This window comes from Pseudophryne corroboree, chromosome 5 (assembly GCF_028390025.1).
Source record: "Pseudophryne corroboree isolate aPseCor3 chromosome 5, aPseCor3.hap2, whole genome shotgun sequence".
NCBI classification, from domain to species: domain Eukaryota; kingdom Metazoa; phylum Chordata; class Amphibia; order Anura; family Myobatrachidae; genus Pseudophryne; species Pseudophryne corroboree.
Window position 1 is genome coordinate 611,912,083 of NC_086448.1, and position 26,353 is coordinate 611,938,435.

The 26,353-nt window shown below is 45.4% G+C and overlaps 1 protein-coding gene across 14 annotated transcripts in view; it reads right to left on the bottom strand.

The window, feature by feature from the left end:
• The window catches only part of PTPRM (protein tyrosine phosphatase receptor type M), a 1,209,695-nt gene that overhangs the window by 450,389 nt on the left and 732,953 nt on the right, over nt 1–26,353 (bottom strand). For all 14 annotated transcript variants that reach the window (XM_063923506.1, XM_063923503.1, XM_063923501.1 and 11 more), the window contains exon 12: nt 1,745–2,018. In XM_063923506.1, coding sequence (XP_063779576.1) covers nt 1,745–2,018 — 274 coding nt within the window. The remainder of the gene's footprint in view (nt 1–1,744; nt 2,019–26,353) is intronic.

Below are 26,353 nucleotides of genomic sequence, written 5' to 3' on the forward strand. Positions count from 1 at the left end.
AGTGTCGACCTAAGTCTTGTCGACCTAGAGAGCGGGTCCCAGGCAGTACACCTGTGAAACCATTCCCCTGATGTGTTGAGAGGACAGCAATATCATACGGAGTAAAAGGCAAAATTAAAAACAATGCACCATTCTCTATGAACCAGGACCTGACAAAGGCATGTGCCAACAGTTCCTAGTGACTAGACGCTAACGCTGCCTCCACTGTGGACAGGTAACTGGGGATCTTAATAAAGATTGTTACCATGGGAAATCTGCATCCATATTAGGGTATATTCTTTGTTCAAATTCAAGTATAAATCAAGTGTCATTGTTAATATGGTCCCCTCTATACAACCTTTAAAGAAGATTTCCTTCCCTATGTAGAGAAATACAATGTGGTGCAGTCAGGAAACATAAGTAAGACAGAATCAATAGTGTTTCGGAATTCTGTGTTGCTAGTAATATGGGAACTGTCAGAAACATTTCCAGGCTGTCAGGAAACAGCCAGAGCTCATAAAAATCCTTAGAGCTAGAACCATGTACACTGGCAATATAAAACAGTCTGAGGACAGGTTAGATTTAACTCTATCACATGTAATCTAACTGCAAAGTGTCATGTTCAACTCAGATAGCCCGTCTTTACAAAAGTACAAGTGTAGATACACAGGATTATAGATGGCAACATTCCAGGATAGTAGGCTGCAATCCCAGTCCACCCAGGGCACATCTGATCCACCTAAATCAGTGCTGCCAACTCTAGTCCTCAGGGCAAGCTATAGTGCATATTTACCACACACCAAACTTGTGCACAGGCAAATGTGTTACTGACGTGACACATTTTACAATATCCACAGGTGGTAGCAATTATTTCATTTGTGATTCTGTGAGGCGACCTGGAAAACATGCACTGTATAGCTGGCCACACATCTAAAGATTATCTTTCCAACAACCAGTTGGCTGATGGAAATGAATATCTGATAATGTACGGTATGGGATGCAAATGACAATTGGCTGTTTGTTCCCAAGCTCATATGTGAGCAGCCATTGATTTTTCTTATGCTAAGTTGTTCTTCATCTGCTACTTGTACATGTTTAAAACGAATTCCTGTGTAGTTAAATTTGCAGCCCAGCATCTGCAGTACGCTGAGTGGTTTACCGCTGACAAGTGTAAATAAAAACACAGAGCACTACACTTCTCGGAGCATGTCAGTCGCCCTGTGCGTCTCATGCCGCAAGTTGTATAAATACTAGGTGTATGAGAACACATCTGTACACATCCTGTGAGCGTATGTATGAGTCAGAGTGGTAGGATCTCTAAATGGGCAATACTGAGTGGTATCTTGGCAGCAACAACAATAATGCATGCAAGAGAACCATGTGTAAGTGTTGATGGTGGGATGGTGTGAATGTATCAGGACATGTGGGTTTGGTATGTGTGACCGGCAGATGGGATGCTGGCGATCACAATACCGACGCGGGCGTCCCAATTTTTAAAATCCTGACAAGGACAAGGTTAGTATGCCACCCCACTCCCCTACTCCCTACTTCCTGCAGCCTGACCCTAAGGCCCAGGGAAACATAGAGCCCTCCACCAGTGAATAGGCATAACAGTCTATTAATTTCTTGGTCTTGACACCTGATTAGCATACCATTATGACTCAAGAACACCTGAAATCACACACACACACACACACACACACACACACACACACACACACACACACACACACACACACACACACACACACACTACCAGCCTTACCCTATTGGCTCTGCTTGCAGCTTGGTAGTAGATATTGTAGCTTTTCTGTGGTAGGAGTGGAGCATTCCAGTAACCATTATACGTCTTGTTGTCACCAACTGTGAAGACCAGGACTGAGGACAAGAGGTTGGGTGGAAGTTCTGCAGCAAAGTAGTACTGAGAGTTCAGCAATGATGCGTTGTGGAAATGTATGGGAACTGGGTAACACTTTAACATTTCTACTGTCTTTCTGGACCCACGAGATTTCTGTTCTTCAACAATAATCTGGTAAACACTGGAAAGATAAATTAAGAAAAATGTTCACAAGAGAACTTTGTAACAGAAGCAATTATGCTATATGCTTATCATGAAAGACATTAAAACAACAGAAAGTGCAGACCCTATAGTTAGTGACACATTGCCCAACCATTGTAATGTCAAGCTCAACTGCATTAAAACTAGAAGTCTATTTGTAGTTCATCAAGGGGGAGATTTATCAAAGCTTGGAGAGAAATAAAGTACCGATCAACTAGCTCTTAACTGTCATCTTTCACACACAACCTGTAGCATGCCAGTTAGACGCTGGGTGGTCAGTACTTTGGGGCAGATGTAATAAGCCTGGAGAAGTGACAAAGCAGTGATAAGTGCAAAGTGATAACGCACCAGCCAATCAGCTCCAATATGTGTTGGCAGTTAGGAACTGACGGGCTGGTGAGTTATCACCTTCCGATTATCTCTGCTTTATCACTTCTCCAGGCTTAATACATCTGCCCCTTTTATCTCTCTCAATGCGTTCATGAATGTCCCCTTTAGAAGCTGACTGGTCAGTATTTTACTCTCCACTTTATCACTCCAAGTTTTAATAAATTTAGAAGTGACCAGAAAACGTATTTCTTACTGTTGATGTCTCAAAACTCCCATGGCGCTCCCTTTGCCGTGGACATGAGTCAAGTAAAGCTCTAAAAGTTGACTGCCACAGACAAGGCACAACCATATACAATAAACATCAAACCAATACAGAACCGCATAGTTAGGGCATCCGGTATCCTGGTTTCTCCAACACAGTACCCTTATTTTTACCTAGAAACTAATTAATTAGACTTATTGTCCTTTAATTAAATATCCTGGGTACCTAAAACTAATAGAGAATATTTTCTTGAGTTGTTTTGTTTAGTTTGGCCCCATAAGGAAGTATGGCACATATTTTACAGTTGCTAAATGTAATAAATAAATGCTTAAAAAAAATGGAACATCAATTACAGACAGTTGTGATCTACGGGTCCATCTGTATCAAATATCATTCAACAGCCCTTAACAGAAGTTGTGGTTTTAGCAATAATACACATACACTTTCTGCATTAATAATAGTTTTAGTACATGAATAGGTATAAACAAAAGTGCACATTCTAAAATGGCTCACTCTATGGGGGTAATTCCAAGTTGATCGCAGCAGGAATTCTGTTAGCAATTGGGCAAAACCATGTGCACTGCAGGGGAGACAGATATAACATGTGCAGAGAGAGTTAGAGTTGGGTGTGGTGTGTTCAATCTGCAATCTAATTTGCAGTGTAAAAATAAAGCAGCCAGTATTTACCCTGCACAGAAATAAAATAACCCACCCAAATCTAACTCTCTCTGCACATGTTATATCTGCCTCCCCTGCAGTGCACATGGTTTTGCCCAACTGCTAAAAAATTTCCTGCTGCGATCAACTTGGAATTACCCCCTATATACTGTAAAATAAGTTTTAAATTGATTAAACTGATCATGACAGCGTACTGTATCTATTCAATGTTGTTCATTCTAAAATACTGAAAGTCAACGTGATAGTGATACATTTTATATTATTTTGCTAAATATACTGTAAGTTGACCACCACACACATTAGCTGGTTTGTAACAGATGGGATTCTTGATTTTATAAAGAGCAGAGGGTCTTAAACTTTATCAGTTGGTAATTATTATGACCCACTTTTCCTTTTTAAATGAATAGATTTCTCATAAACAATTTGCTGTTGTGCATATATACAGTATAGTTACCAGCACGTCAAAATAACGGAACAACATAACAGTAATGTCAGCGCCGGTGGCTGTGCACACCCAAACGAAGCAACATCGGGCACAATCTAGTGGCTGCCGGCATGCAAAACACTTGAATTCCACCCATAGAGGTGAGGAGCAATCACGACTCTCTAGAGTAACAGCATTTTTTACATGGCACCCATAGGATAAAAGTTTTTTATTGATAAATTTGGAAAATAAAACTGAAGAGTTATGCTTCTGATTGTCAACATGTTTTATGATTGGCAGAAAGCAGCACTGGTTTTGCCTGTCACTTTGAGGCATATGTACTATAGCAGCATGGATCGGGCAGCTATAGCTCTTCCTGCTTTGCCTCTTTACCGAGTGAAAGCAGGAAGCAGTAGCGCCAAGTTGTACTAACCTCTCTGCTGCTGGAGAAGGGGAGTAAATATTCTCGCCTCCGCCAATCGGTGCCGCACTGTACATCAACCTAGCACTGATGCGTTGTGTCTTCCCTCCCAGCCTGCTCACTGGGCAGGCGCTGGGCATTCGCTACGGTCATGAGATCTCCCTTGTCAGCAGCAGCCACAGACAGTGGCTGTGAATTAGGCAACGACACCTGCAGCTCTCACATTGACCTGCACATCAGCGTGTTATCTTAATAGCAGCACCAATAACGCCCCTGTCATTCAGCACACAACACCGCATTAATACATCTCTCCCACGTATTACTGCAGTAATACATGGGAGAGAAGCGGTATCAGTGCACATAACGTGCATTGATATCACTTCTCCCCCATAACGGAGGATCATACATCTACCCCTTTGACCTTAAATATTTTGATGGGGTCCTGGACCACCAACCTGAGGCACCCCTGCAAGAGCCTTGTGGCACTCCAGGCTGCCTAGGCACACAGTTTGGGAACCACTGGACTAGACTGCAATTTTAAACACATTAATGATAGTTATGCATATATATTAATTACATTTTAATTGTTCAATACGTAATACATCATAAATAATTGTGATTTTTTTTTTTTAATTGGGGATACCTGATTTGCTGTCACTAATACCCCTTTCAGAGAGAAATGTCTGAAAATCCTGGCTTTTACCCGGCCAGGTAGTTTTACTGGTCCTTGCCTGAACCACCATCCACACAGACAAGCAAATTACCGGGTCAAGAATTTCTACCCGGTAATTTGCGGATCAATACGGGTATTTCGTCTGTGTCAAAGGGTCAACCCGGTTTGTAATTCCCAGGTCTCCGACTCTGGTAAATTCCTGGATCAAAGTCCCGGGAATGTCAACCCAGGTTGACCCTGTCACACAGAAAAAGGACCCGTGTTGATTACCGGGTAGAACTTCTTCACCCGATAATTTGACTTTCTGTGTGAAAGAGGTAGTAGATAGACAAAAGCCAAATCCTCTTAGTCTACTTTACTCTTTACGATACACTGCCTCAGCTACTACAGTACAATATACAATAATAGTTCAGCCGGTCAAAACATAGATAATAGTGACTGTCAGAGTCACAGTATATTGGGGGTCATTCCGAGTTGATTGCTAGCTGCCGTTGTTCGCAGTGCAGCGATCAGGCTAAAAATTGGCATTTCTGCGCATGCGTATGCAGCGCAATGCGCACGCGTGACGTACGGGTACAAAGTTCTTTGTGGTTTTGCTCAGGTTCTAGCGAAGCTTTCAGTCACACAGCACAACGCAGGAAGATTGACATCTGGGTGTCAACTGACCGTTTTCAGGGAGTGTTTGGAAAAACGCAGGCGTGCCAGGGAAAAAGCAGGCGTGGCTGGGCGAACGCTGGGCGGGTGTGTGACGTCAAAAGCCAACCCTTCAACGTTAGAATCAAGGCACACGAAGAGCAAGTCCAGGGCTGGTCTTGTTTTGCACAAAATGTTTTTAAAGGCGCTCTGCTGCACAGGCATTCGCACTTCTGCAAAGCGAAAATACACTCCCCGGTGGGTGGCGACAATGCGTTTGCACGGCTGCTAAAAACTGCTAGCGAGCGATCTACTCGGAATGACCTCCATTATACAGTGCTGGTTCGAGGGGAACATCAGTATTATTTCCACGTATACCAATGCATGGTAATTTAAAAAAAACAACATTGGTTTATGAGCGGAAACTTTATATCCTTATAACCGCTTTACTGTATGGGGCAATCACACTACTATTTAAATGTAAACAGGGGCGTCAGAACGTTTTTTGGTTGGGGGGCGGCAAGATAAAATCTCTGTTTGGCTCCCCTACAGGGGGAGAGAGCAGGTGAGAGGCACACGGGGGGAGAGACAGGGAGAGAGCAGGTGAGGGGCACATGGGGGGAGAGACAGGGAGAGAGCAGGTGAGAGGCACACAGGGGGAGAGAGCAGGTGAGGGGCACACGGGGGAGAGAGCAGATGAGAAGCAGGGGAGAGGCACACGGGGGAGAGAGAGCAGGTGAGAGGCACATGGGTGGAGAGGCAGTAAAGAGGCACATGGGGGGAGAGAGGAGGTGAGAGGCACACGGCGGAGAGGCTGGGAGAGAGAGCAGGTGAGAGGCACACGGAGGGAGAGGCAGGGAGAGAGCAGGTGAGAGGCACACGGGGGGAGAGAGCAGGTGAGAGGCACACGGGGGGAGAGAGCAGGGAGAGAGCAGGTGAGAGGCACACGGGGGAGAGAGCAGGTGAGAAGCAGGGAGAGAGTAGGTGAAAGGCACATGGGGGAGAGAGCAGGTGAGAGGCACATGGGTGAAGAGGCAGTAAAGAGGCACATGGGGGGAGAGAGGAGGTGAGAGGCACACGGCGGAGAGGCTGGGAGAGAGAGCAGGTGAGAGGCACACGGAGGGAGAAAGCAGGTGAAAGGCACACAGAGGGAGAGGCAGGGAGAGAGCAGGTGAAAGGCACACGGAGGGAGAGGCAGGGAGAGAGCAGGTGAAAGGCACACGGGGGGAGAGAGCAGGTGAGAAGCAGGGAGAGAGCAGGTGAGAGGCACACGGAGGGAGAGAGCAGGTGAAAGGCACACGGAGGGAGAGGCAGAGATAGAGCAGGTGAAAGGTACACGGGGGGAGAGAGCAGGTGAGAAGCAGGGAGAGAGCAGGTGAGAGGCACATGGATGGAGAGGCAGTAAAGAGGCACATGGCGGGAGAGAGGAGGTGAGAGGCACACGGGGGAGAGACAGGGAGAAAGCAGGTGAGAGGCACATGGGGGGGAGGGGCAGGGAGAGAGCAGGTGAGAGGCACATGGGGGGAGAGAGCAGGTGAGAGGCACACAGGTGGAGAGGCAGTAGAGAGGCACATGGGGGGAGAAAGGAGGTGAGAGGCACACGGGGGGAGAGGCACATGGGGGAGAGAGAGGAGGTGAGGAATCGAACTCATGCTGCTGCAGCAGCCTGGCTGGATAAAATTAATTAGATTGTAGTGTGGAGCAAAGAAGTTTATGAGCAACATGCAGCATACCTAAATAAGAGGCCCCCGGGATATGATGGCGCTGGCGGCAAGCGCGTTCAAACTGCACTTTCTCCACTCGAACGTGGCGTCCTGCCCCAGCACAATTTCCGCATATTGTAATGAGCGGCGTGGCGTCATGACGCCCCGACCCTCATTACATATGCACTGAAGACTAACCAAAGGAAGAGCCGCGTCTGCAGCATTACTGATCACTGTGATCAGTGAGTGCTGTAGTTGGTTAAACAGTAGGGATCGCGTCTAGAGCGCCCTCTATATGTGTCGCGGGCAGCGCTGAAGCTGCCTTGCGGCGGCTGCGGGTCCGGGTGGATGCGGATGGCGCCTCTCTCGTATTTTAGGGGGAGCGAGCTGCCCCCTTGCCCCCCCATTCCGAAGCCCCTATATGTAAATAAGAAAATGATATTGCTTCTTTCACAATACTACATTGACAGGGACTGTACAATACAGGGTGAAAACCTGCCATGAGCCATCACACAACTACTGTATCACATGTTTATATCTTGATTACACAATGTAATGTACAGGATTGAATTTTATTTTTGGTATACTGACCACTCCAGCTGCTATAACTCCATCCATGTTGTGGCTATATTATATTAAGTTGCAGCTGTCCATTTTTTAGCAGTTGAATGCCTAAAATGTATATTATGTTCACTACATAAGAAACTTAATTCCACCACTAACTTTACTACAGTAAGTTACGAAGGTCAAAAATAAACTGCAAGGTGATATTATTGCGAAGCTCATGACCAGGCTTCTCTAAGATACATGGTCCAGTCACATTATTATGACCACCTCCTACATTTGATGTCGGCAACGCGTAGCCCATGAAGTACGTCATATGCCGTACGATGGCTTGGTGGGTATAAGGTGTACAATAGGCCATCTGCACACATTTCCCTCATTGCTGTCATGGGTAAAAGGGGCAATTTATCCAAGTTGCTTTTGGGACAAGGGTGGTAGTATTTCTTAAACAGCGCGTGCTGCTGGTGTAAAGGTGTATCTTCACTGGACAGAAGGCACCATTGCGAATAACCAATGTGGAAACTGTGGAGCACCACGTGCCATTGATGTGGAAGGTGAAAGTCGGCTACGAAGGTGCGTGGGGGCAGACCGGCGCACTACAATGGAGCAGCTCACCGTCAAAATGTACCTGTGCCAACCTACCAGCACCTTATTGAGTTACTACCAGTCCGTCTATCTGCTGTCCGTGCTGCACACGATGATAACCTGGCTATTAGCTGGTGGTCATAATAATGTGATTCAACCATGTATATTGGTTCTCTGTAAATTTGAAGGTGCTGCAGCGCAGAACAGTGGGGAAAACAGGGAGCATATGACTAAAAATAGGATTTTAATTACCTACCGGTAAATCCTTTTCTCGTAGTCCATAAGGGATATTGGGGGAATCTAGTATGATGGGGTATAGACGGAGTCAAAAGGAGCCGGTGCACTTTAAATTTCTTCACTGGGTGTGCTGGCTCCTCCCCTATATGCCCCCTGATACATGCAGTTATATGTAAAACAGTGACCGAAGGAGAAAGGACATATATGAGAAAAGGAACATGAAAACAAGGAGTGGTGAGATTTATAGACCAGCACACCACTAACATATAACAACCAGCAACGGCTGGTAACAACAACAGCAACAGCTGAACAGGTAAACACATAAAAGAGAACCTGCAGAAAAGTTAACGCACTGAGGCGGGCGCCCAATGGGGGTCATTCTGAGTTGTTCGCTCGGTAATTTTTTTTGCATCGCAGCGATTTTCCGCTTAGTGCGCATGCGCAATGTCCGCACTGCGACTGCGCCAAGTAAATTTACTATGCAGTTAGGAATTTTACTCACGGTTTTTTCTTCGTTCTGGTGATCGTAATGTGATTGACAGGAAGTGGGTGTTTCTGGGCGGAAACTGGCCGTTTTATGGGTGTGTGCGAAAAAACGCTACCGTTTCTGGGAAAAACGCGGGAGTGGCTGGAGAAACGGAGGAGTGTCTGGGCGAACGCTGGGTGTGTTTGTGACGTCAAACCAGGAACGACAAGCACTGAACTGATCGCAGTTGCCGAGTAAGTTTGAAGCTACTCAGAAACTGCTAAGAGGTGTGTAATCGCAATTTTGAGAATCTTTCGTTCGCAATTTTAAGAAGCTAAGATTCACTCCCAGTAGGCGGCGGTTTAGCGTGTGTAAAGCTGCTAAAAGCAGCTTGCGAGCGAACAACTCGGAATGAGGGCCAATATCCCATATGGACTAGAAGAAAAGGATTTACCAGTAGGTAATTAAAATCCTATTTTCTTTAGCATCCATAAGGGATATTGGGGGAATCTAGTATGATGGGGACATCCCAAAGCTTCCAGAATGGGCGGGAACGTGCAGAGACTTCTGCAGCACCGCCTGCCCAAACTGGGTATCCTCTTTGGCCAGGGTATCAAACTTGTAGAACTTAACAAACATGTTCTTCCCTAACCAGGTAGCAGCTCGGCACAGTTGCAAGGCCAAGATTCCACAGGCAGCCGCCCAGGAAGAGTCCACCAATCTTGTAGAGTGGGCCTTCAGAGACTTAGGAACAGGTAAGGCTGCCGACACATAGGCCTGTTGGATAGTAAGTCTAAGCCAACGAGCAATGGACTGCTTCCAATTGCCTGGACTTCTTGATTCCTGATTTGCTTGAGCACCCTTGGGAGCAACGGAATCGGAGGAAACAGGTAGACCAGCCGGTAAGGCCAAGGCGGCGTCAGTGCATCCACTGCCCTTGCCTGAGGGTCCCTGGTTCGTGAGCAATACCAGTGAAGCTTCTTGTTGAGTCGAGAAGCCATCATGTCTATTTGTGGCCAGCCCCACCGGTGGATGATCTGCTGGAACACCTGATGGTGGAGTCCCCACTCCCCAGGGTGGAGATCGTGACGACTTAGGAAGTCTGCTCCCCAGTTATCACACCCGGAATGAAGATTGCTGCCATGGCTCTTGCATTTCTTTCCGCCCAGAGGAGTATCTTTGACACCTCTCACATGCAGGCTCTGCTTTTTGTACCTCCTTATCGATTGATATACACCACTGCTGTGGCGTTGTCCGACTGTACTTGGATCGCGTGATCCTTGAGCAGAGGAGAGGCCTGAAGCAGTGCATTGTAGATCACCCAAAGTTCCAGAATGTTGAACGGAAGGAGGCTTTCATGGGCTGACCACCTGCACTGGAACGGCGCCCTTTGGGAGACTGTTCCCCATCCTCTCAGACTCGTATCCATCGTGAGGAGGGTCCAATACTAAATCCCGAAACTCCGGCCTTCCAGGAGATTGGAGGACTGTAACCGCCACAGGAGGGAAATCCTGGCCTGAAGTGACAGCCGGATTAGCCAGTGCATCTGAAGATGTGAGCCGGACCACTTGCTCAGGAGATCCAATTGAAAAGTTCTGGCATGGAATCTCCCATATTGAATCGCCTCGTATGAGGTGACCATCTTTCCCAGCAATTGTATGCAAAGATGGATGGACACTCGAGTAGGTCGGAGCACCAGGCGGACCATCTCCTGAAGTGTTCTCGCCTTGTCCTCTGGTAGGAACACCTTCTGTACCACAGTATCCAGCAACATCCCAGGAAGAAGAGCCGCTGAGTTGGCTCCAGGTGGGACTTCTGTAAATTGAGTATCCACCCATGGTGTAACAGAAGATGGATAGTGCGGTCAATATGGAGCAATAAAAGCTCCCTGGATCTTGCTTTTATCAGAAGTTCGTCCAGGTAGGGGACCACATTGACCCCCTGGACCTGGAGTTGGAACATCATTTCTGCCATCACCTTCATGAAAACCCACGGAGCTGTGGACAGGCCGAAGGGCAGGGCCTGGAACTGGTAATGATCGTCCAGCACGGCAAACCTCAGGTACGCTTGGTGAGGTGGCCAAATCGGCCAAGTGTCTTTGATATCCAGGCAGACCATGAATTCCTGTTGCTCCAGGCCCACAATCACTGCTCACAAGGATTCTATTTTGAACTTGAAAACCTTCAGGTAAGGGTTCAAGGACTTGAGATTCAAAATGAGCCTTACCGAACCGTCCAGTTTCGGTACCACAAACAGGTTGGAGTAATAACCCTTGCCTCATTGTGGTATTGGTACTGGAACAATGACGTGGGACTGGACCAACTTTTGGATGGCCGCAACGTAACCAGCATATCCTCCAAAGCTGGTAACCTTGATTTGAAAAATCGTTGGGGAGGAGCACCATCGAACTCCAGCTTGTAGCCCTGAGAAATGAAATCCCAGACGCGGCTGAAGTGACACAGTTGAGCTCCCACATCGAAATCCCCTTGGGGTGGGTGGGCACCGTCATGCTGAGGTCTTAGTGGCAGCAGAACTGGTGGTCTGGTCCTGAGTGCTGGTGCTTGCAGGTTCTTGACTTACCTCTGGTGCTTCTTGTTGCATTTGAGGCACCTCTGGCCTTAGATCGAAATCTGTTAGACCGAAAGCTCTGCACAGATTGCCACGTGTAGGAGCGTCTCGACGGCGGGGCACCAGAGGGGAGAAACGTGTATTTTCCAGCCGTTACTTTGGAAATCCACGCATGCAACTCAACCCCAAAGAGCCATTCCCCCAAAAAGGGGAGGGATTCCACACTGCGCTTTGATTCTGCATCCGCAATCCAATGATGCAACCACAAAGCTCTGCGCGCTGACACTGCCATGGCAGAAGTCCTAGCATTAATATTTCCCATCTCCTTGAGCGAGTCACACAGGACGCGTGTAGTGTCCTGAGTGTGCTTGAGGAGAGTCACCATAGTGACCAAGGGCATAGCCCCGGAGAGGCCCTCCTGAATCTGTGTAGCCCACATATGAATAGCATGGGTCATCCAGCATCCAGCTATGACCGGCCTTTGCAATACACCTGCTGCCATGTAAATAGATTTTAGTGTAGTCTCTATTTTCCGGTCCCCACGATCCTCTATGGTAAAGGAGCCCAGGGCAGGCATCACCGCCTTTTTAGACAGTCGCAAGACTGATACATCAACCCCGAGGGGGGTCCTCACAAAACTTCCTGCCTTCAACTTTTTTGACACTTGGAATTTTTTGTCTTGATTTTTCCAGGCTAACATGAATAGGTCATCTAACTCTGCAGAATCAGGAAAAGTGACATTAGGCTTGTTTTGTGTGAAGAAAAATGACTGCTGTGACGCAGCGTCCTCTAGAGGGAGCTTTAACATGTCCCGTATAGCCAAAATTAGGGGTTCAATACCCTGAGCAGAATCTGAATCCCCACTATTGGGATCTATGTCCTCCCCATCCTCCTGTATATCCTCATCTGTATCAGAGAGCAGAGCAGGTAGACCACGCTTTTGTGCACCTGCATGAGAGAGGGGGGGCTGTGTAACATCTGCCCTAGCAGCTAAGTCTGCAACAGCTTGCTGTAGTAGCTGAGTTTTCTGTAAATTAGCAGTGAGCTGGGATGACATATCAGACATCATAGTTTTAAGAAACCCTAGCCAGTGGGGCTCTGGACTCTCTCCCCAAGCCCCTTCACTGATTGGCTGCATTGTTCACAAGAAACAGAATCAGATGACAATGAGAATCTGGTGTGGCATACACTGCACAGATTGTGTTTACCCATGTTTCACAGTAAGCACAATGACATACACATTCACACAGACATTAACACTTTGCAAGTCTGCGCTTACTGTATGTGAGAGGAGACAGAGAGAGAGAGAGAGAGAGAGAGAGAGACACCAGCACACCCCTAGCTGCACGGCCTCAGGAGGCTGACAGCTATCTATAACACTGCAAATACTAGTAAATTCTGTCCTGGAGAGGACACAGACCGTGTATAATAGCAGCTCTCCCCCTTTGCTACACCCTGTACCAGATTTCAAGCGTGTCATGTGAGGCAGGAGGAAGTGCTGTGTGTGTGTGCTGTCCGTGGCTGCATTAAGCAGAGAAAGGCGCCAAAACGCCTCTGGTCCCACTCTGAGTTAGCTCGGCCCCCTCCAATGGCGCCGGAGCTATAATGATTTTTATATTGGCAAAGTCTCCTGTGTGGCTTAAAAACGTAGCACAAGTGCTAGTTCAAGCTGATATGAGCCAGTCTACACCGGGGGGGGGGGGCTCTAGCGGGACCCCTAGAGGAGGGTCCCGTATGCTGCACCCGTGATCAACCGCACTTTGTTTCGGGGGACCCCCCTAGCGGGGCCCCCGGTTTGTACTCACCACAGACGTCACCTTCAGGCTAGTGTGAGGGGTGTGTGGCGTGCTGCGATTGTGACAGCCAAGGTGCAGTACCCCGCTGAACAACCTCTCAGAACGGCGGTCCTGCAGCAGGGAAGTGGCTCTGCACCTCGAAAGGCTGGTGACCGCCCCCCCCCCCCCCCACACAACCCCCACGGTGCAGGTATGCTGTTGCCCAAACAGCATACGAAAATAATAAAAGTTTAACAGAAATTGAGGAAAACTCTCTGGAGCTGCAGAGATGTGCATCCTCTCCTGGGGGCACTTTTTTCTAAATTGCCTGTGGGAGGGGGCATAGAGGGGAGGAGCCAGCACACCCAGTGAAGAAATTTACAGTGCACCGGCTCCTTTGGACTCCGTCTATGCCCCATCGTTCTAGACTCCCCCAATATCCCTTATGGATGCTAGAGAAACAGGGACATATAAGGTAGACAACATAAAGGCAGACATGAAAACATATGCTTTGAAGACCCTGCTAATGAGAGTTTGCATTCTTATGGATGCATACCTCCCAACATGACCCTCTCCAGGAGGGACAGATTGCTCTGCTCCTGGACTTCCCTCTTAATGTATGATTGCCATCACCTGTGCTGAAACACCTTTCTTATCCATTAACCGGTTCAACACAGGTGTCGGCAATCAAAGATTAAGAGAAAAGTCCAGAAGCAGAGCATTGTGTCCCTCCTGGAGAGGGTCATGTTGGGAGGTATGTGGATGCTGTTGCGTGGTTTATTAACAATATTAATAGTAGTAATATAGAACAACACAGAAAACAATGTATACACTATTTACAGTTTGTGGACAGTAACAAGTGCTTATTGTTGTATTACTGCTTTAGCCATTTTTTGTACTTTGAATACAACAGTGTACAATGCATTTTTTAATCCCCTGCACCTATTCATGTTTTCATTGTGAGGAAAATATTCTCAAATTTTTATATGCAAACCATTACCGAAGTCAAGTTTTTGTCTCATGGAGAAAAATACAGAACAAAACAAATGACAAACATAAATTTTGAAGGTTCTATTTAAAAGACTAGGAAATTGAAATCAAACTTTGGTAGCGCCCTAAAATAACATTACACATGCAGTATGTCTCCTGGAAACTATTTCAGGTGAAAAGTAATTATCCCAGGTACTCGAACAGGGGGGAAAGTAATTATCTCAGGTGCTCAAACAGGAATAAAATAAATATAAATTGAAAAGGCTGGTTGGGAAATGCATTAAATCATGTAATATATGTTTCAAATGAACATTTAATCAGGTCACAAAATTCAGTATTAAGAGAGAAATTATTCTCCCCAGACAAGAAGAACATTCCCATTTCAGGCACATGGGAAGAAGCTGTATACTTATAGGATAACAAAAGACCAATAAAACAACTGATGATGGAGTGAGCCAACTTAGCCTTCTCTAGCTTAATGAAAGCAATACAGAGTGACAATCTGTAGAAATACCCACTGTAGCCTAAAAGTAGAGTAGAAATGTTCTGTGCATGACTTGCCTTCTTTTGGCAAATTATTATTATATATTTTCTAATACATAATTGCCAACATTAACACTGTCGCTGGCAGGAATTAGGCGGATTGAGGAGGTTCCTTGGATGAGAGCGGATTAGGCAAGAATGCAATTAATTTTGCAATCACATGTAAAAATGACAGTTTGTTCAATGAAATTATGCAAATTAGATAAATAAGTGTAAAGGGTCCCATACACTAGAATGATAATGCCCAATTTCAGCCCAATTCGGGCATTCGGGCTGATCTATTGGGTGAAATTGGGCATTTTGGCTGTGTATCCGATCCGATGCACGGCCCTGTGAGCGTCGGATCAGATCCTCCAGAACGCTAGTGCTGTACTCGTGATATGTCGGTTCCCGCAGGGATGGCTGGGATCGTATACGATATATCGCATGCAAAATGTACCAAATCATTTGGAATCGTATGGAACCACTCCCGGGAAGCTCCCGGGAGAGTTCAAGGAAAATCGTCCCGACTTCAGCCTCTAGACCAATCGTTCTAGTGTATGGGGTCCTTAAGAGGCACACATAAAAGGGATGGTGGCTTCCTCTGCTAACTGAGACAGCTGTATGTACCCGCAAAAAGGTTTGCTTTTTCCACCACCTCTAAGGATACAGTTTAAACTTATAGTTATATTTTTTGGAAGAGAGCAGTATTTCTAGGTGCACTGTGACAAAGATGGTGGCATTCGAAAGTGCAATCATTGCCACGATGATGGCAGGAATTAGACAGAGGTGGAGGTTTCCTAGATGAGTGCGGACTAAGCAAGAACACACATCTTTTTGCGATCACATGCATGAATGACCAAAAGGCATGCTTAAGGACACCAGCTTAAGGACAAAGCCAAATTGATAGGTTGGAGAATGTAGAATCATGAAGGATCAAGTTGATAACCATGCAATATAAACAAGATTCTGAAGCACCAGCAGAGAAACAAAATCCCAGTATGTTCATGAAGGCCTTTACAAAGGCTGCAGATAGATATGATCTACAGGTTGAGTCTCCCTTATCCAAAATGCTTGGGACCAGAGGTATTTTGGATATGGGATTTTTCCGTATTTTGGAATAATTGCATACCATAATGAGATATCATGGTGATGGGACCTAAATCTAAGCACAGAATGCATTTATGTTACATATACACCTTATACACACAGCCTGAAGGTCATTTTAGCCAATATTTTTATAACTTTGTGCATTAAACAAAGTGTGTCTACATTCACACAATTCATTTATGTTTCATATACACCTTATACACACAGCCTAAAGGTAATTTAATACAATATGTTTAATAACTTTGTGTATTAAACAAAGTTTGTGTACATTGAGCCATCAAAAAACAAAGGTTTCACTATCTCACTCTCACTCAAAAAAGTCCGTATTTCGGAATATTCCGTATTTCGGAATATTTGGATATGGGATACTCAACCTGTATTAGCATTAACTGACTTGACCTTTAGCAAAGGGGGCAGGGAGGGGGTGGCGACAACCTCTGTTTGTGAAAACAGAGGTGTGTTGCCACCACTTAGGTGGAGGGCAGAAGCCAGGGTTTCCGTGGTTGCACAGAGATTTCCTGGACTCTGCGACAGCTGCAAGTCACTCAGTGGTGAGTAAGAGATCCGATAATGTGCCCTAGGATGCAGGTTGGTTCACTACTGCAGCAGGAAGCATCTGCTTGTAATAGACGCCCGCTGCTGCATTAACATACTGTAAATTCCATGGAAAGCAGCAGTGATAGCAACTCCAACCACATCTGAATCAGGCCCACTGGGTGCATGCGCAAAGTAACGAAAATCGGTACTTTGCAACGATGGGCGGGGGTGCACCCACACCTTAATGACGCCCAGTATGCATGCATAAATAAAAACTTAACAAAAGGCAGCAAACAATCAAACTGAAGTATTAAACAACTACTGTATATTGTGTTGAAACACAGGATATGAGACTATAATGCAGGAGATGATGGTAAATATTTCAGGGACAAAGACCTTCCTTCAGTACACTTCCCATAACCCCGGAGCCCACGATAAACATGAAAAATATATCACTTTTTTTAACATGTAATAAAGTGCTGATTTAACATCACCCTTTACCCGTGACCACGCCCCTTTTTCTTATTTGTACCAATTTTTATGTGTAAAATGTTGGAGGGTATGACATCTAGCCTCAATACGCATTACGATGCAAGATACCTGCATGAGCTGCTGCCAGAGGTGTAGTGTACCATATTTTGCTTTAAAGCTTGCATCTTATTTGCATCGCAAGCACAAAGTGAATTACAGACACTGGGCTGGACTTGAACTGAAAAGGAATTTGTTCTAAACATATACAAAGTCACCAATGAAGCACAACGGAACTTGGCGTGAGAAAAAGCTGCAGCCACTGCATCGTAGCACTTTATATACAGATTGAAACTCATTCGTACATAGATATACAAATATCACACATCAAATGGTTCAGTGCAATTTAGCAAAGTGGTTTTGTCACTTCCAGTTGTTTTATTTGTGTAGAAAAGTTACACATTCTGAGCGAAAAAGAAGGTTCCGCGCGGCTGAGTCAGTTGGGACCTGGCAGACCGAGATGGACTATTTGGAGCGACTGAACACGCAGTGTATAAGTACACATCTGTATTACCAGATAACGGACAGTTCTATAGCAAGTCACATGATCAGCCTATTGAGGTTATAAATCACATCTTACCTGCATATAGCCATTGCTATCTATCTATCTATCTATCTATCTATCTATCTATCTATCTATCTATCTATCTATCTTCATCTAACATTATTTTCAGATATTTAAGCATACCTTGCATTGAGAGATGTCATATCAGCAGACACAGTTGGTAACTGACTGTTATCTACAAAGCAGTGACTTATCTACTAAACCCAAGTGACATCACAAAGGCTGTCTACAGTGTGAGCAAGTCACATGATCATCCTACTGAGGTGAAAAATCACATCCTACCTGCATTTAACTTTCAATGCAAGGTTAACAATGGGGAGATGGGACTACATAAAGTAGGCCCATTATTATGATGGCAAAAAAGAAAAAGAAAAAAAAAAGCAGCCCAGCTTACCACACAATCAGGAAAGTCATAATACAAAATTTGTGTTTTTTTAGTTTCCGTACAAAATGATGCAATTTTTCTGTTTTTAAATATGTACACGCCCACATGGTTCTGCCCACACCAACACCACATTGGACACGGCTCATCTGCTTGTCATTATAGCCAGAGGCCCATGTGGCCCTAAATCTGGCCTTGTGTGGATCTGTAAACCACAAAGCTAGATTCCTTTATAGGGGCTTAGTAGTGAGTATGTATAGCAAAAATTCACTGCAAGCCATACTGTCCGAAGAACAATAAGGGGTCAATAACTTTGGCTGAGTGCAGCATTAAGTGAAAGGCTCTGGCTACCGCCTCTGAGGATTATGGCATACACATAGCCATGGCCAATTCTTAGTGATTTGCGCATGTGCACTGGAGATGTCCCCGGGCACAAGGCGCAGTCGCCATGTTCCCGGAGACCTGAGCATGCGCAGTTGACTCCAGGGTCTACATTATGCCAGAGTCTACTTGCTGCCAGAGAGGAGGGGGCCCGCAACGTAGGCTGCACGCAGGTCCCCTTCTCTCTTAGGGGTAAATGTATTATAGCGCCACACTACCGTGGCGAAGCAGGAAAAAACATCTTCTTGTCCCTTTTGCTCCCCCACTGTCTACCGAAGTGGGGGAGCAAAAGCTCCCCCCTCTGGCGATGCCCCCCTGAGCGCACAGCGCATCAGCTTAGTGCTGATGCACTGTGTCTCCTTCCCGGCTGACTCCAGTGCGCATGCCCGGGATCTCGCTACTCACGCAAGATCCCTTGTGCACTCCGGAGCCGGAACCCACTATAGGCAGGGACAGTTGTGTCCCTGCTGTGGTCTATGGGCATCGCCACCTGCAGCTGTCGAAATTGACAGCTGCAGGTGTCGAAACAGTCAGCGATGACTTCCATACATCGCCCGCACATATCGGCCTGATATCTATTAGATAGCAGCACTGATATGGACAGGGGCGCATAGCAGTTGCAGGCTGCGTCCGACTTTTCTATAGACCTAAGCTTCATAAAGCTCTACTGAAGAGAACAGACAGTTTAATATCCACATTTGAGACCCTCAGCTTCAGGTAATAAACAGTAATCCCAGAATGGCAGGTCTTATTAAAGAGAGTGTTATCCAAAAGACACGCAGATATAATACTTACGTGAAATAAGGATATGGGCTTTTTTTAAAGGCTAAATGGTGTCTTTAAAAAGTATCTCTTTGTGTAAAATCTAGCTTCATGCTGTAATGAGTAATGCATATGAACTATAAACTGAATGTACGCTATAGATTATGGTACCATGCATCAGGGTCCAGGGTTCAGCTTTCCTGGAAATGGTAAGGCTACAAGCCCCCCTGGGTGTTCTTTCATTAAGAATGTAAAATTGAGTTTGAGAAAATGACATTTTAGGTTCTGCAGCAACTTTCAGAGGTCCCGAAACTTTACTATGCAAGTTAAAGCTCAAGAGGAAACCGTTTTATATGTTAAACCAAACAGTCCCGATTTCAGCGGGGCAGTCCCGCTATTCGGACACTGTCCCGCTGTCCCTTCCACGGGTCACAATGTCCAGTGGGCAGGGGGGCAGTTGGGGGGAGGGTTTGATCACCCGCTGCTCTGGTCTGCAAAGCAGCGAGTGATCTCTGAATATACCCTGTGCGCACGCGCACGGCATGTATTCAGTGCTAGGAGGAGCGCAAACCGGCAGAAAACGGGTCCTTGGTGCATGGCCACGCCCACTCTGCCGTAGCCACGTCCCTTTTTCGGGACGCACATAGCTGCACCGCGCTAGTGTCCATACACCAAAGGAATCAAAGTTGGGATGTATGGTTAACAAGTCACTTATACATTTGGGAAATGAGGTGCACTGAAAATTCCTTCTCAACTTTATTCTCCAGAAAAACAAAAATATGAATACAAAACAGCTATCCAATCATACTGTATCTGGAACACATGCTAAAATTGTAGAGGGATATAAAAAAGCAAAGGTTAATAAGGGGGGGGGACACATAAACTAAGACTGTATAGGCTACAAATGGTAAAGATACATATCACTGAAGCAGTGTGATGCATTCTATATTATGAAAGACAACTCTGCTCCTCACTTCTGTAATGTACGCTGCCGGCCACTAGAGGCTGCCACACAGACCAAATTATTCCTTTGTGTGCTGGAAGCTGACACAGCTCAAAGTAGGGATGGGCATTGGTAGCCCACCATAAAATGATGGCTGGGCTTCCGCCATCGCATCTTTCGATGCGATGGTAACTGAACATCGCATCAAAAGAATTCAATAGAAAAATATATATATGTATGATTCACACATGCGTAACCAACCTCCCCCCCCCCCCGTTTGTGCATGCTTGAATCTCTGCAGCACGGACGCGCATGCTCAAACCCTTTGCTACGCGGTTGGGTAGGAGTGGCGGAACCATCGGAACACCATCAAATGATTACCATTCGATGGCAGCAAACATCGGAATGCTGCCATCGAATGGTAAAAACACTGTCATCGCAACAAAACCATCAATGGTTGCAAACCATCGCGATACGATGTCCATCCCTAGCTCAAAGTGAAATTAATACTGCAGGAAGATGTTACAGCCTCCTACCGTGCGGCTGCTAATAATAATACTGATCTGACTGTTTCACACTTGATGGATATGGAGAGATGGGGTTGGGGTGAGAGAGTGGTGGTAGAGGCAGATAGGAACTGGGGAAGTGGAGAGTGGGGTAGGGGCAGATAGGGACTTGGAAGAGAGGGGGGTAGGGGCAGGTAGGGCATGGGGTGGAGACAGAGGGGTAGGGGTCAGGTTAAATAGGGACTGGGGAGAGAGTGGAGTGGTAGGGGAAGATAGGGACAGTGGAAAGAGGGCTGCAGATTGTTTAAATATAGTCACCTCTATGTGACACAGACACACACACTCCCTATGTACATTGCACCCCCATCATATACTGCCCCTATATACACTGCACCCTCATCCTCTACCACATTCTGCACCCCCCACCATATACTGTCCCTATATACACAATGCATCCCCATACCCCTCCATATAGTGCCTCCTATATACAGGGCACCCCCTCCTCCATCTACTGCTCCCACCATATACCGCATCCTCTGCACCCCCTCCTCCATATACTGTGCTGTAACCCCAGGTTAATTGCCATAACGGGACTCAGCAACAAGTAGCAGCAGTAACCAGGAAACTGATGCACAAACCACCAGACAGTCCCACAGTGCTCAGAGCGGATGCAATGGGGGCTGCAGATGATGCTGGTGAGGAGGAGGAGACAGATAAGCGGCTCAGTTACTTTATATATACTGTGCGCCGACGGAGGGGCAGAGTACTGTGCTCACCCCTCCCACACCCCGCACAGGACCCCTCCGGCCAGCTGCTGGTGGCTACAGGTGCCCTATATCCTCCAGACTGGACGGAAGCTTTGCGGTGACTGGTGAGCTTACACGTGCCAGTACTGGTGTATACAGTGCAACATCATTGTAGCCTGCCCATTACAGATACACAGCATCTATATTTATAAAAGGTTAACGCTACACACACACACACACACACACACACACACACACACACAACCTCCGACCGCTATTCCTAATATAATACAGCCCTGGTGTCCGTCATTTTGACAGGCTTTTTACTTGTTTATCTATAATAGTTCATCCACAGACTGGATGAATGCGTACAATAAATAAGTGCACAGCATAAAAGGTCTTCACACAACTGTATCCAATGACTGGTATAGTGGATTTCTCTCCACCAACATACCGAAAGACATGCACCTTAGCAGCATTCATGACCAGAAGCAAATCAGTCTGAGCAAGGACCAAACTACACTACCTAACGTAGCTTTTTTTGACTTGGAAAAGTTTGCCACGCAATAACAGTTCCATAAAACAAAGAATAACGCACGGACCATGGTGACAGGATGGATGGTGCCATTTGTTACATCAATAAGGCACCCCTCACTTTGTCAAGAGCCAAAAGTAAATACTGAAACTTAAGAATAAAGTCAAGGGGCCGGATGTAATGCCGCCGAGTTCGGTGGCCGTGCGTCATGCCGGACGAACTGGGGCGTTTTTTTTAAAGGGGCAATCACATACTGTACAAGGCAAAACCATGCCTTGTAAGTGATTGCCCCTTTAAAAAATGTCAGCAGTTTGGCCGGCATCCCACAGAGCCGTTGAACTCAGGCGGCATTACATCTGGCCCAAGTAGTTTCATTAATTATTTATAATATAGATAATTCTAAGAATAGATTGCATATATCTACAATCTGGCAGTGTCATTGATTATTGATAACATAGGACATTGATTTTTATGTATACATTGGAATTCATCTTAAATCTAGCCATGTATTTTTTGTATTAGCGTATAAATGAACAAGTTATATATTTTTTTTTAATAAAAAGTAGTCAGTGGAAATAGATGCATTACAAAAGGATGATTGGAAAAGAGAAGAGAGAACAAAGCAGTAGTATAACAAATGTACATTCAGTATACAGTGTTAAGACACGCCAGTCACGATTTCTTTTTTTCTTCCACTTAGGTAAGTAGGTGTTTTTAGGTGACCCTGAACCTGACCCCAGCATGAAAGCCTTGCTATCTATTTGTCTCTAGATACATTCTAGGAAGAAAGTTGACTAGAGATATTTTAAACCCAAAATGTCTTTTCATCTTTTCACAAGACAAATTAGATTAGCAAGTAACCAGACCTCAAATCTATTTGCTCTTTAATAATTTAAGCACTTAAAGGTCAAGCAGCTCTTTTCTGTTCTCCTTTATCACAGTCCAAGCGCTAATGAAAAATAAGTAAATCCCATCGTCTGTCTAATTTCCACCCAGTGCCGACTACCTGATTTAAATTAACACATGATTACCTCCTGCCTGGAGAGAATTTAGTATTTTATGTTACTGCAAAAAAAGAACTTTAAAGGGAGAAAATACTCTGTGCCTTTCTGTTTTTACATCATTAAACCTCAAAAAAGTTGCCGTTAACTTAAGGTATAACTTAATATTTTGCACAAATCCAAAGGATTCTTAAATTCAATTACTTGGTTTCAAAATAAATATAAATCTCTAAGTCATACTTTTTTTTTTTCTAGGGATGGCCATTCTGGGTTATCCATCAATGGTCACCATTGATGGTACCATTGGTGGTTATCCTCGATGGTATAAAACCATCCACAGGGGAACCAGCCCAGGGGAATTCAATGGGCTGTGAGCCAATCAGAGCATAGGGATGGGGCTATGTGGGTGAACCAGGGGGTGGAGCTAGGCTCCAAAATCACAGCACAAAGTATTTATAAAAATATTGTGGGGCCCTGTTCCATCAATGGTGGAGAACCATTTGTGGTCTGTACCCATTGATGGACGATCCACTTTCCTTTTTGTTGAATCCATAGTTAAAGAAATCTAATATAAAACTGCAATGAGATGATGCAGATTTCCCAATGGCTGCAGAAAACACAATAACATTTTGGTTGAAACTGCTAACAAAAAAAAACTGCTGTAGGTAACACAGACAACATTATACAGAATTCTTAATAATGCAAGAGACAATGGGGAAATGCATCAGACTTTCTAAAAAGTGGAGAAGTGTGCAAGTAGAGATGTTGCCCATAGAAACCAATCAGCTTTTACTGTAGCTAGCATTCATCAAGTACAGTCTATAAAATGATAAGAAGACACAGATTGGTTGCTATGGGCACCTTCCCCACTTCTCCACTCTTTAGGAGGTTTGAAAACTTTACCTCAGCGTTCCATTGTTAAAGGGACTTGTGTATATTACCACATTTGTTCCAGTGACGTGCGGTGAGGTGAATGACTGGGGAGGCACACATGGGGATGGGTCTGAGTGCTGGGAGCCTATCTCACCCCTTACTCACTGTAACTCTCCCCTCACTACAGTAATATTCAGTGCCCATTGATTATCCTACTTGCATCATTGTGTCTTTTCTTCCTCTCCCTGTCGCTGCTGCTGACTGAGCTCCTGTCTCTTTACACTACAGTGCACTTCCTGGTCACGTGACACATTGAAGGTGTCCATCAGATCACAAGGCCCGCCCCCACACTGAGGCATGCCTCTATTAGCTCTGTTTCTGTGCTGCTTCCTGCCCTTGGTGTGGCCCTCCCCCAGCTCAGCAAAGCAGTGTCTGACTGTAGAGCTGTTGCTGCCTCATCTCTCGTCACCCTGCTGCCCCAGGGAAGATGTTTATCAGTTATAAATATCTTCTTTGTTTTATTCTAAACATTTATATATTAGAATATGACAGCGGTATGACAAGGCTACCCTGACTGCACGTCCCTGATTTGTATTTGATGCTTGCTCTATGTCAGTGTGTTCACTACAGTTATGGATGATCTTCCACACTAGTGAATCCCTTTGATTACAAACCACATGCCTCATTCTCAAATATATTCATCTGAATTGACTATTAGGATGTACTCTAGGATCCTTACTCTTCTATTATTTAGGTCCATTCATCACACTTGGGAGCCCATTTATCAACGAGTGATAAAACTTGTTGTGAATGATAAAACTTGTTGCGTGTAATAAATGGTGTTCCAGCCAATTAGCTGAACACATGACAGTTAGGAGCTGATTCACTGGAGCACCATTTATTATACACAACAAGGTTTATCACTCTTTGATAAATGAGCCCCTTGGTGTATTATCTGTGAAGATCTGTTTCATCAGGAGATTGATGTGGTGAGTAAAGACCTTAAATTATTTAGCAAATAACAAAAACTGTGCACAGTAATTAAAAAATAATTATGTTCCCTGATGAAATCAGCATTTCCAAGACAGCTGGGAGGTGTAACATCTAAACTGGATGGCGAAACATGTTGGGTGGGATTTCCTGGGTGATTTACTTTGTAAAATGCTTGTTTCTTTATGTTCCAAGTTAACATTGTTTCCTAAGAAAATTAGACCTCTGTAGCCCTCAGGTGTGGTAACTAGGAGATCTGAACCAGCAATAACTGTGAGAAAGGGGTTAAATTGTAGCTGCCATGCATCTACCCAACTGCAGTGAATCTGCCCCTAGTGTGACAATAATATATTTATAGAGAAATAATCACCCAAGCAGAAATGTAATTGAATAACAGCTTGAGGGAAAGGTTTTGCAATAACAGTAAAACAGTGCAGCAAACACAAACTGCAATTCAGGCACAACTCAAGACCTACAATATGTGTGTAGAGTCCATGTCCAGAGAGAAAAGTGACAAGAGGAATGAGAGTGATGTGTGCGTAACCTATTACTGTGGAATCAGGGGAGCTGCTACAGGGCACAGTACAACTGACAGGTTAGAGAGTAATGATCCCCATAGCAGGAGTGTTAGATCTTGTGTACCATCATCTGGGTACTAATAAAATGTATTGCAACAAATAAGCGTATACTGTACAATACATAAAGGAAGCATTTGTGGATGGAGAGTATGAGTGAGCTAGAAATAAGTGAGTGAGGGAATAAAAGGAAAAATAAGAATTTACTCACCGGTAATTCTATTTCTCGTAGTCCGTAGTGGATGCTGGGAACTCCGAAAGGACCATGGGGAATAGCGGGCTCCGAAGGAGGCTGGGCACTCTATAAAGATTTAGGACTACCTGGTGTGCACTGGCTCCTCCCACTATGACCCTCCTCCAAGCCTCAGTTAGGACACTGTGCCCGGACGAGCGTACACAATAAGGAAGGATTTTGAATCCCGGGTAAGACTCATACCAGCCACACCAATCACACCGTACAACTCGTGATATGAATCCCAGTTAACAGTATGAAACAACTGAGCCTCTCAACAGATGGCTCAACAATAACCCGATTTAGTTAACAATAACTATGTACAAGTATTGCAGATAAACCGCACTTGGGATGGGCGCCCAGCATCCACTACGGACTACGAGAAATAGAATTACCGGTGAGTAAATTCTTATTTTCTCTAACGTCCTAGTGGATGCTGGGAACTCCGAAAGGACCATGGGGATTATACCAAAGCTCCCAAACGGGCGGGAGAGTGCGGATGACTCTGCAGCACCGAATGAGAGAACTCCAGGTCCTCCTCAGCCAGGGTATCAAATTTGTAGAATTTTGCAAACGTGTTTGCCCCTGACCAAGTAGCTGCTCGGCAAAGTTGTAAAGCCGAGACCCCTCGGGCAGCCGCCCAAGATGAGCCCACCTTCCTAGTGGAATGGGCATTTACAGATTTTGGCTGTGGCAGGCCTGCCACAGAATGAGCAAGCTGAATTGTACTACAAATCCAGCGAGCAATAGTCTGCTTAGAAGCAGGAGCACCCAGCTTGTTGGGTGCATACAGGATAAACAGCGAGTCAGATTTTCTG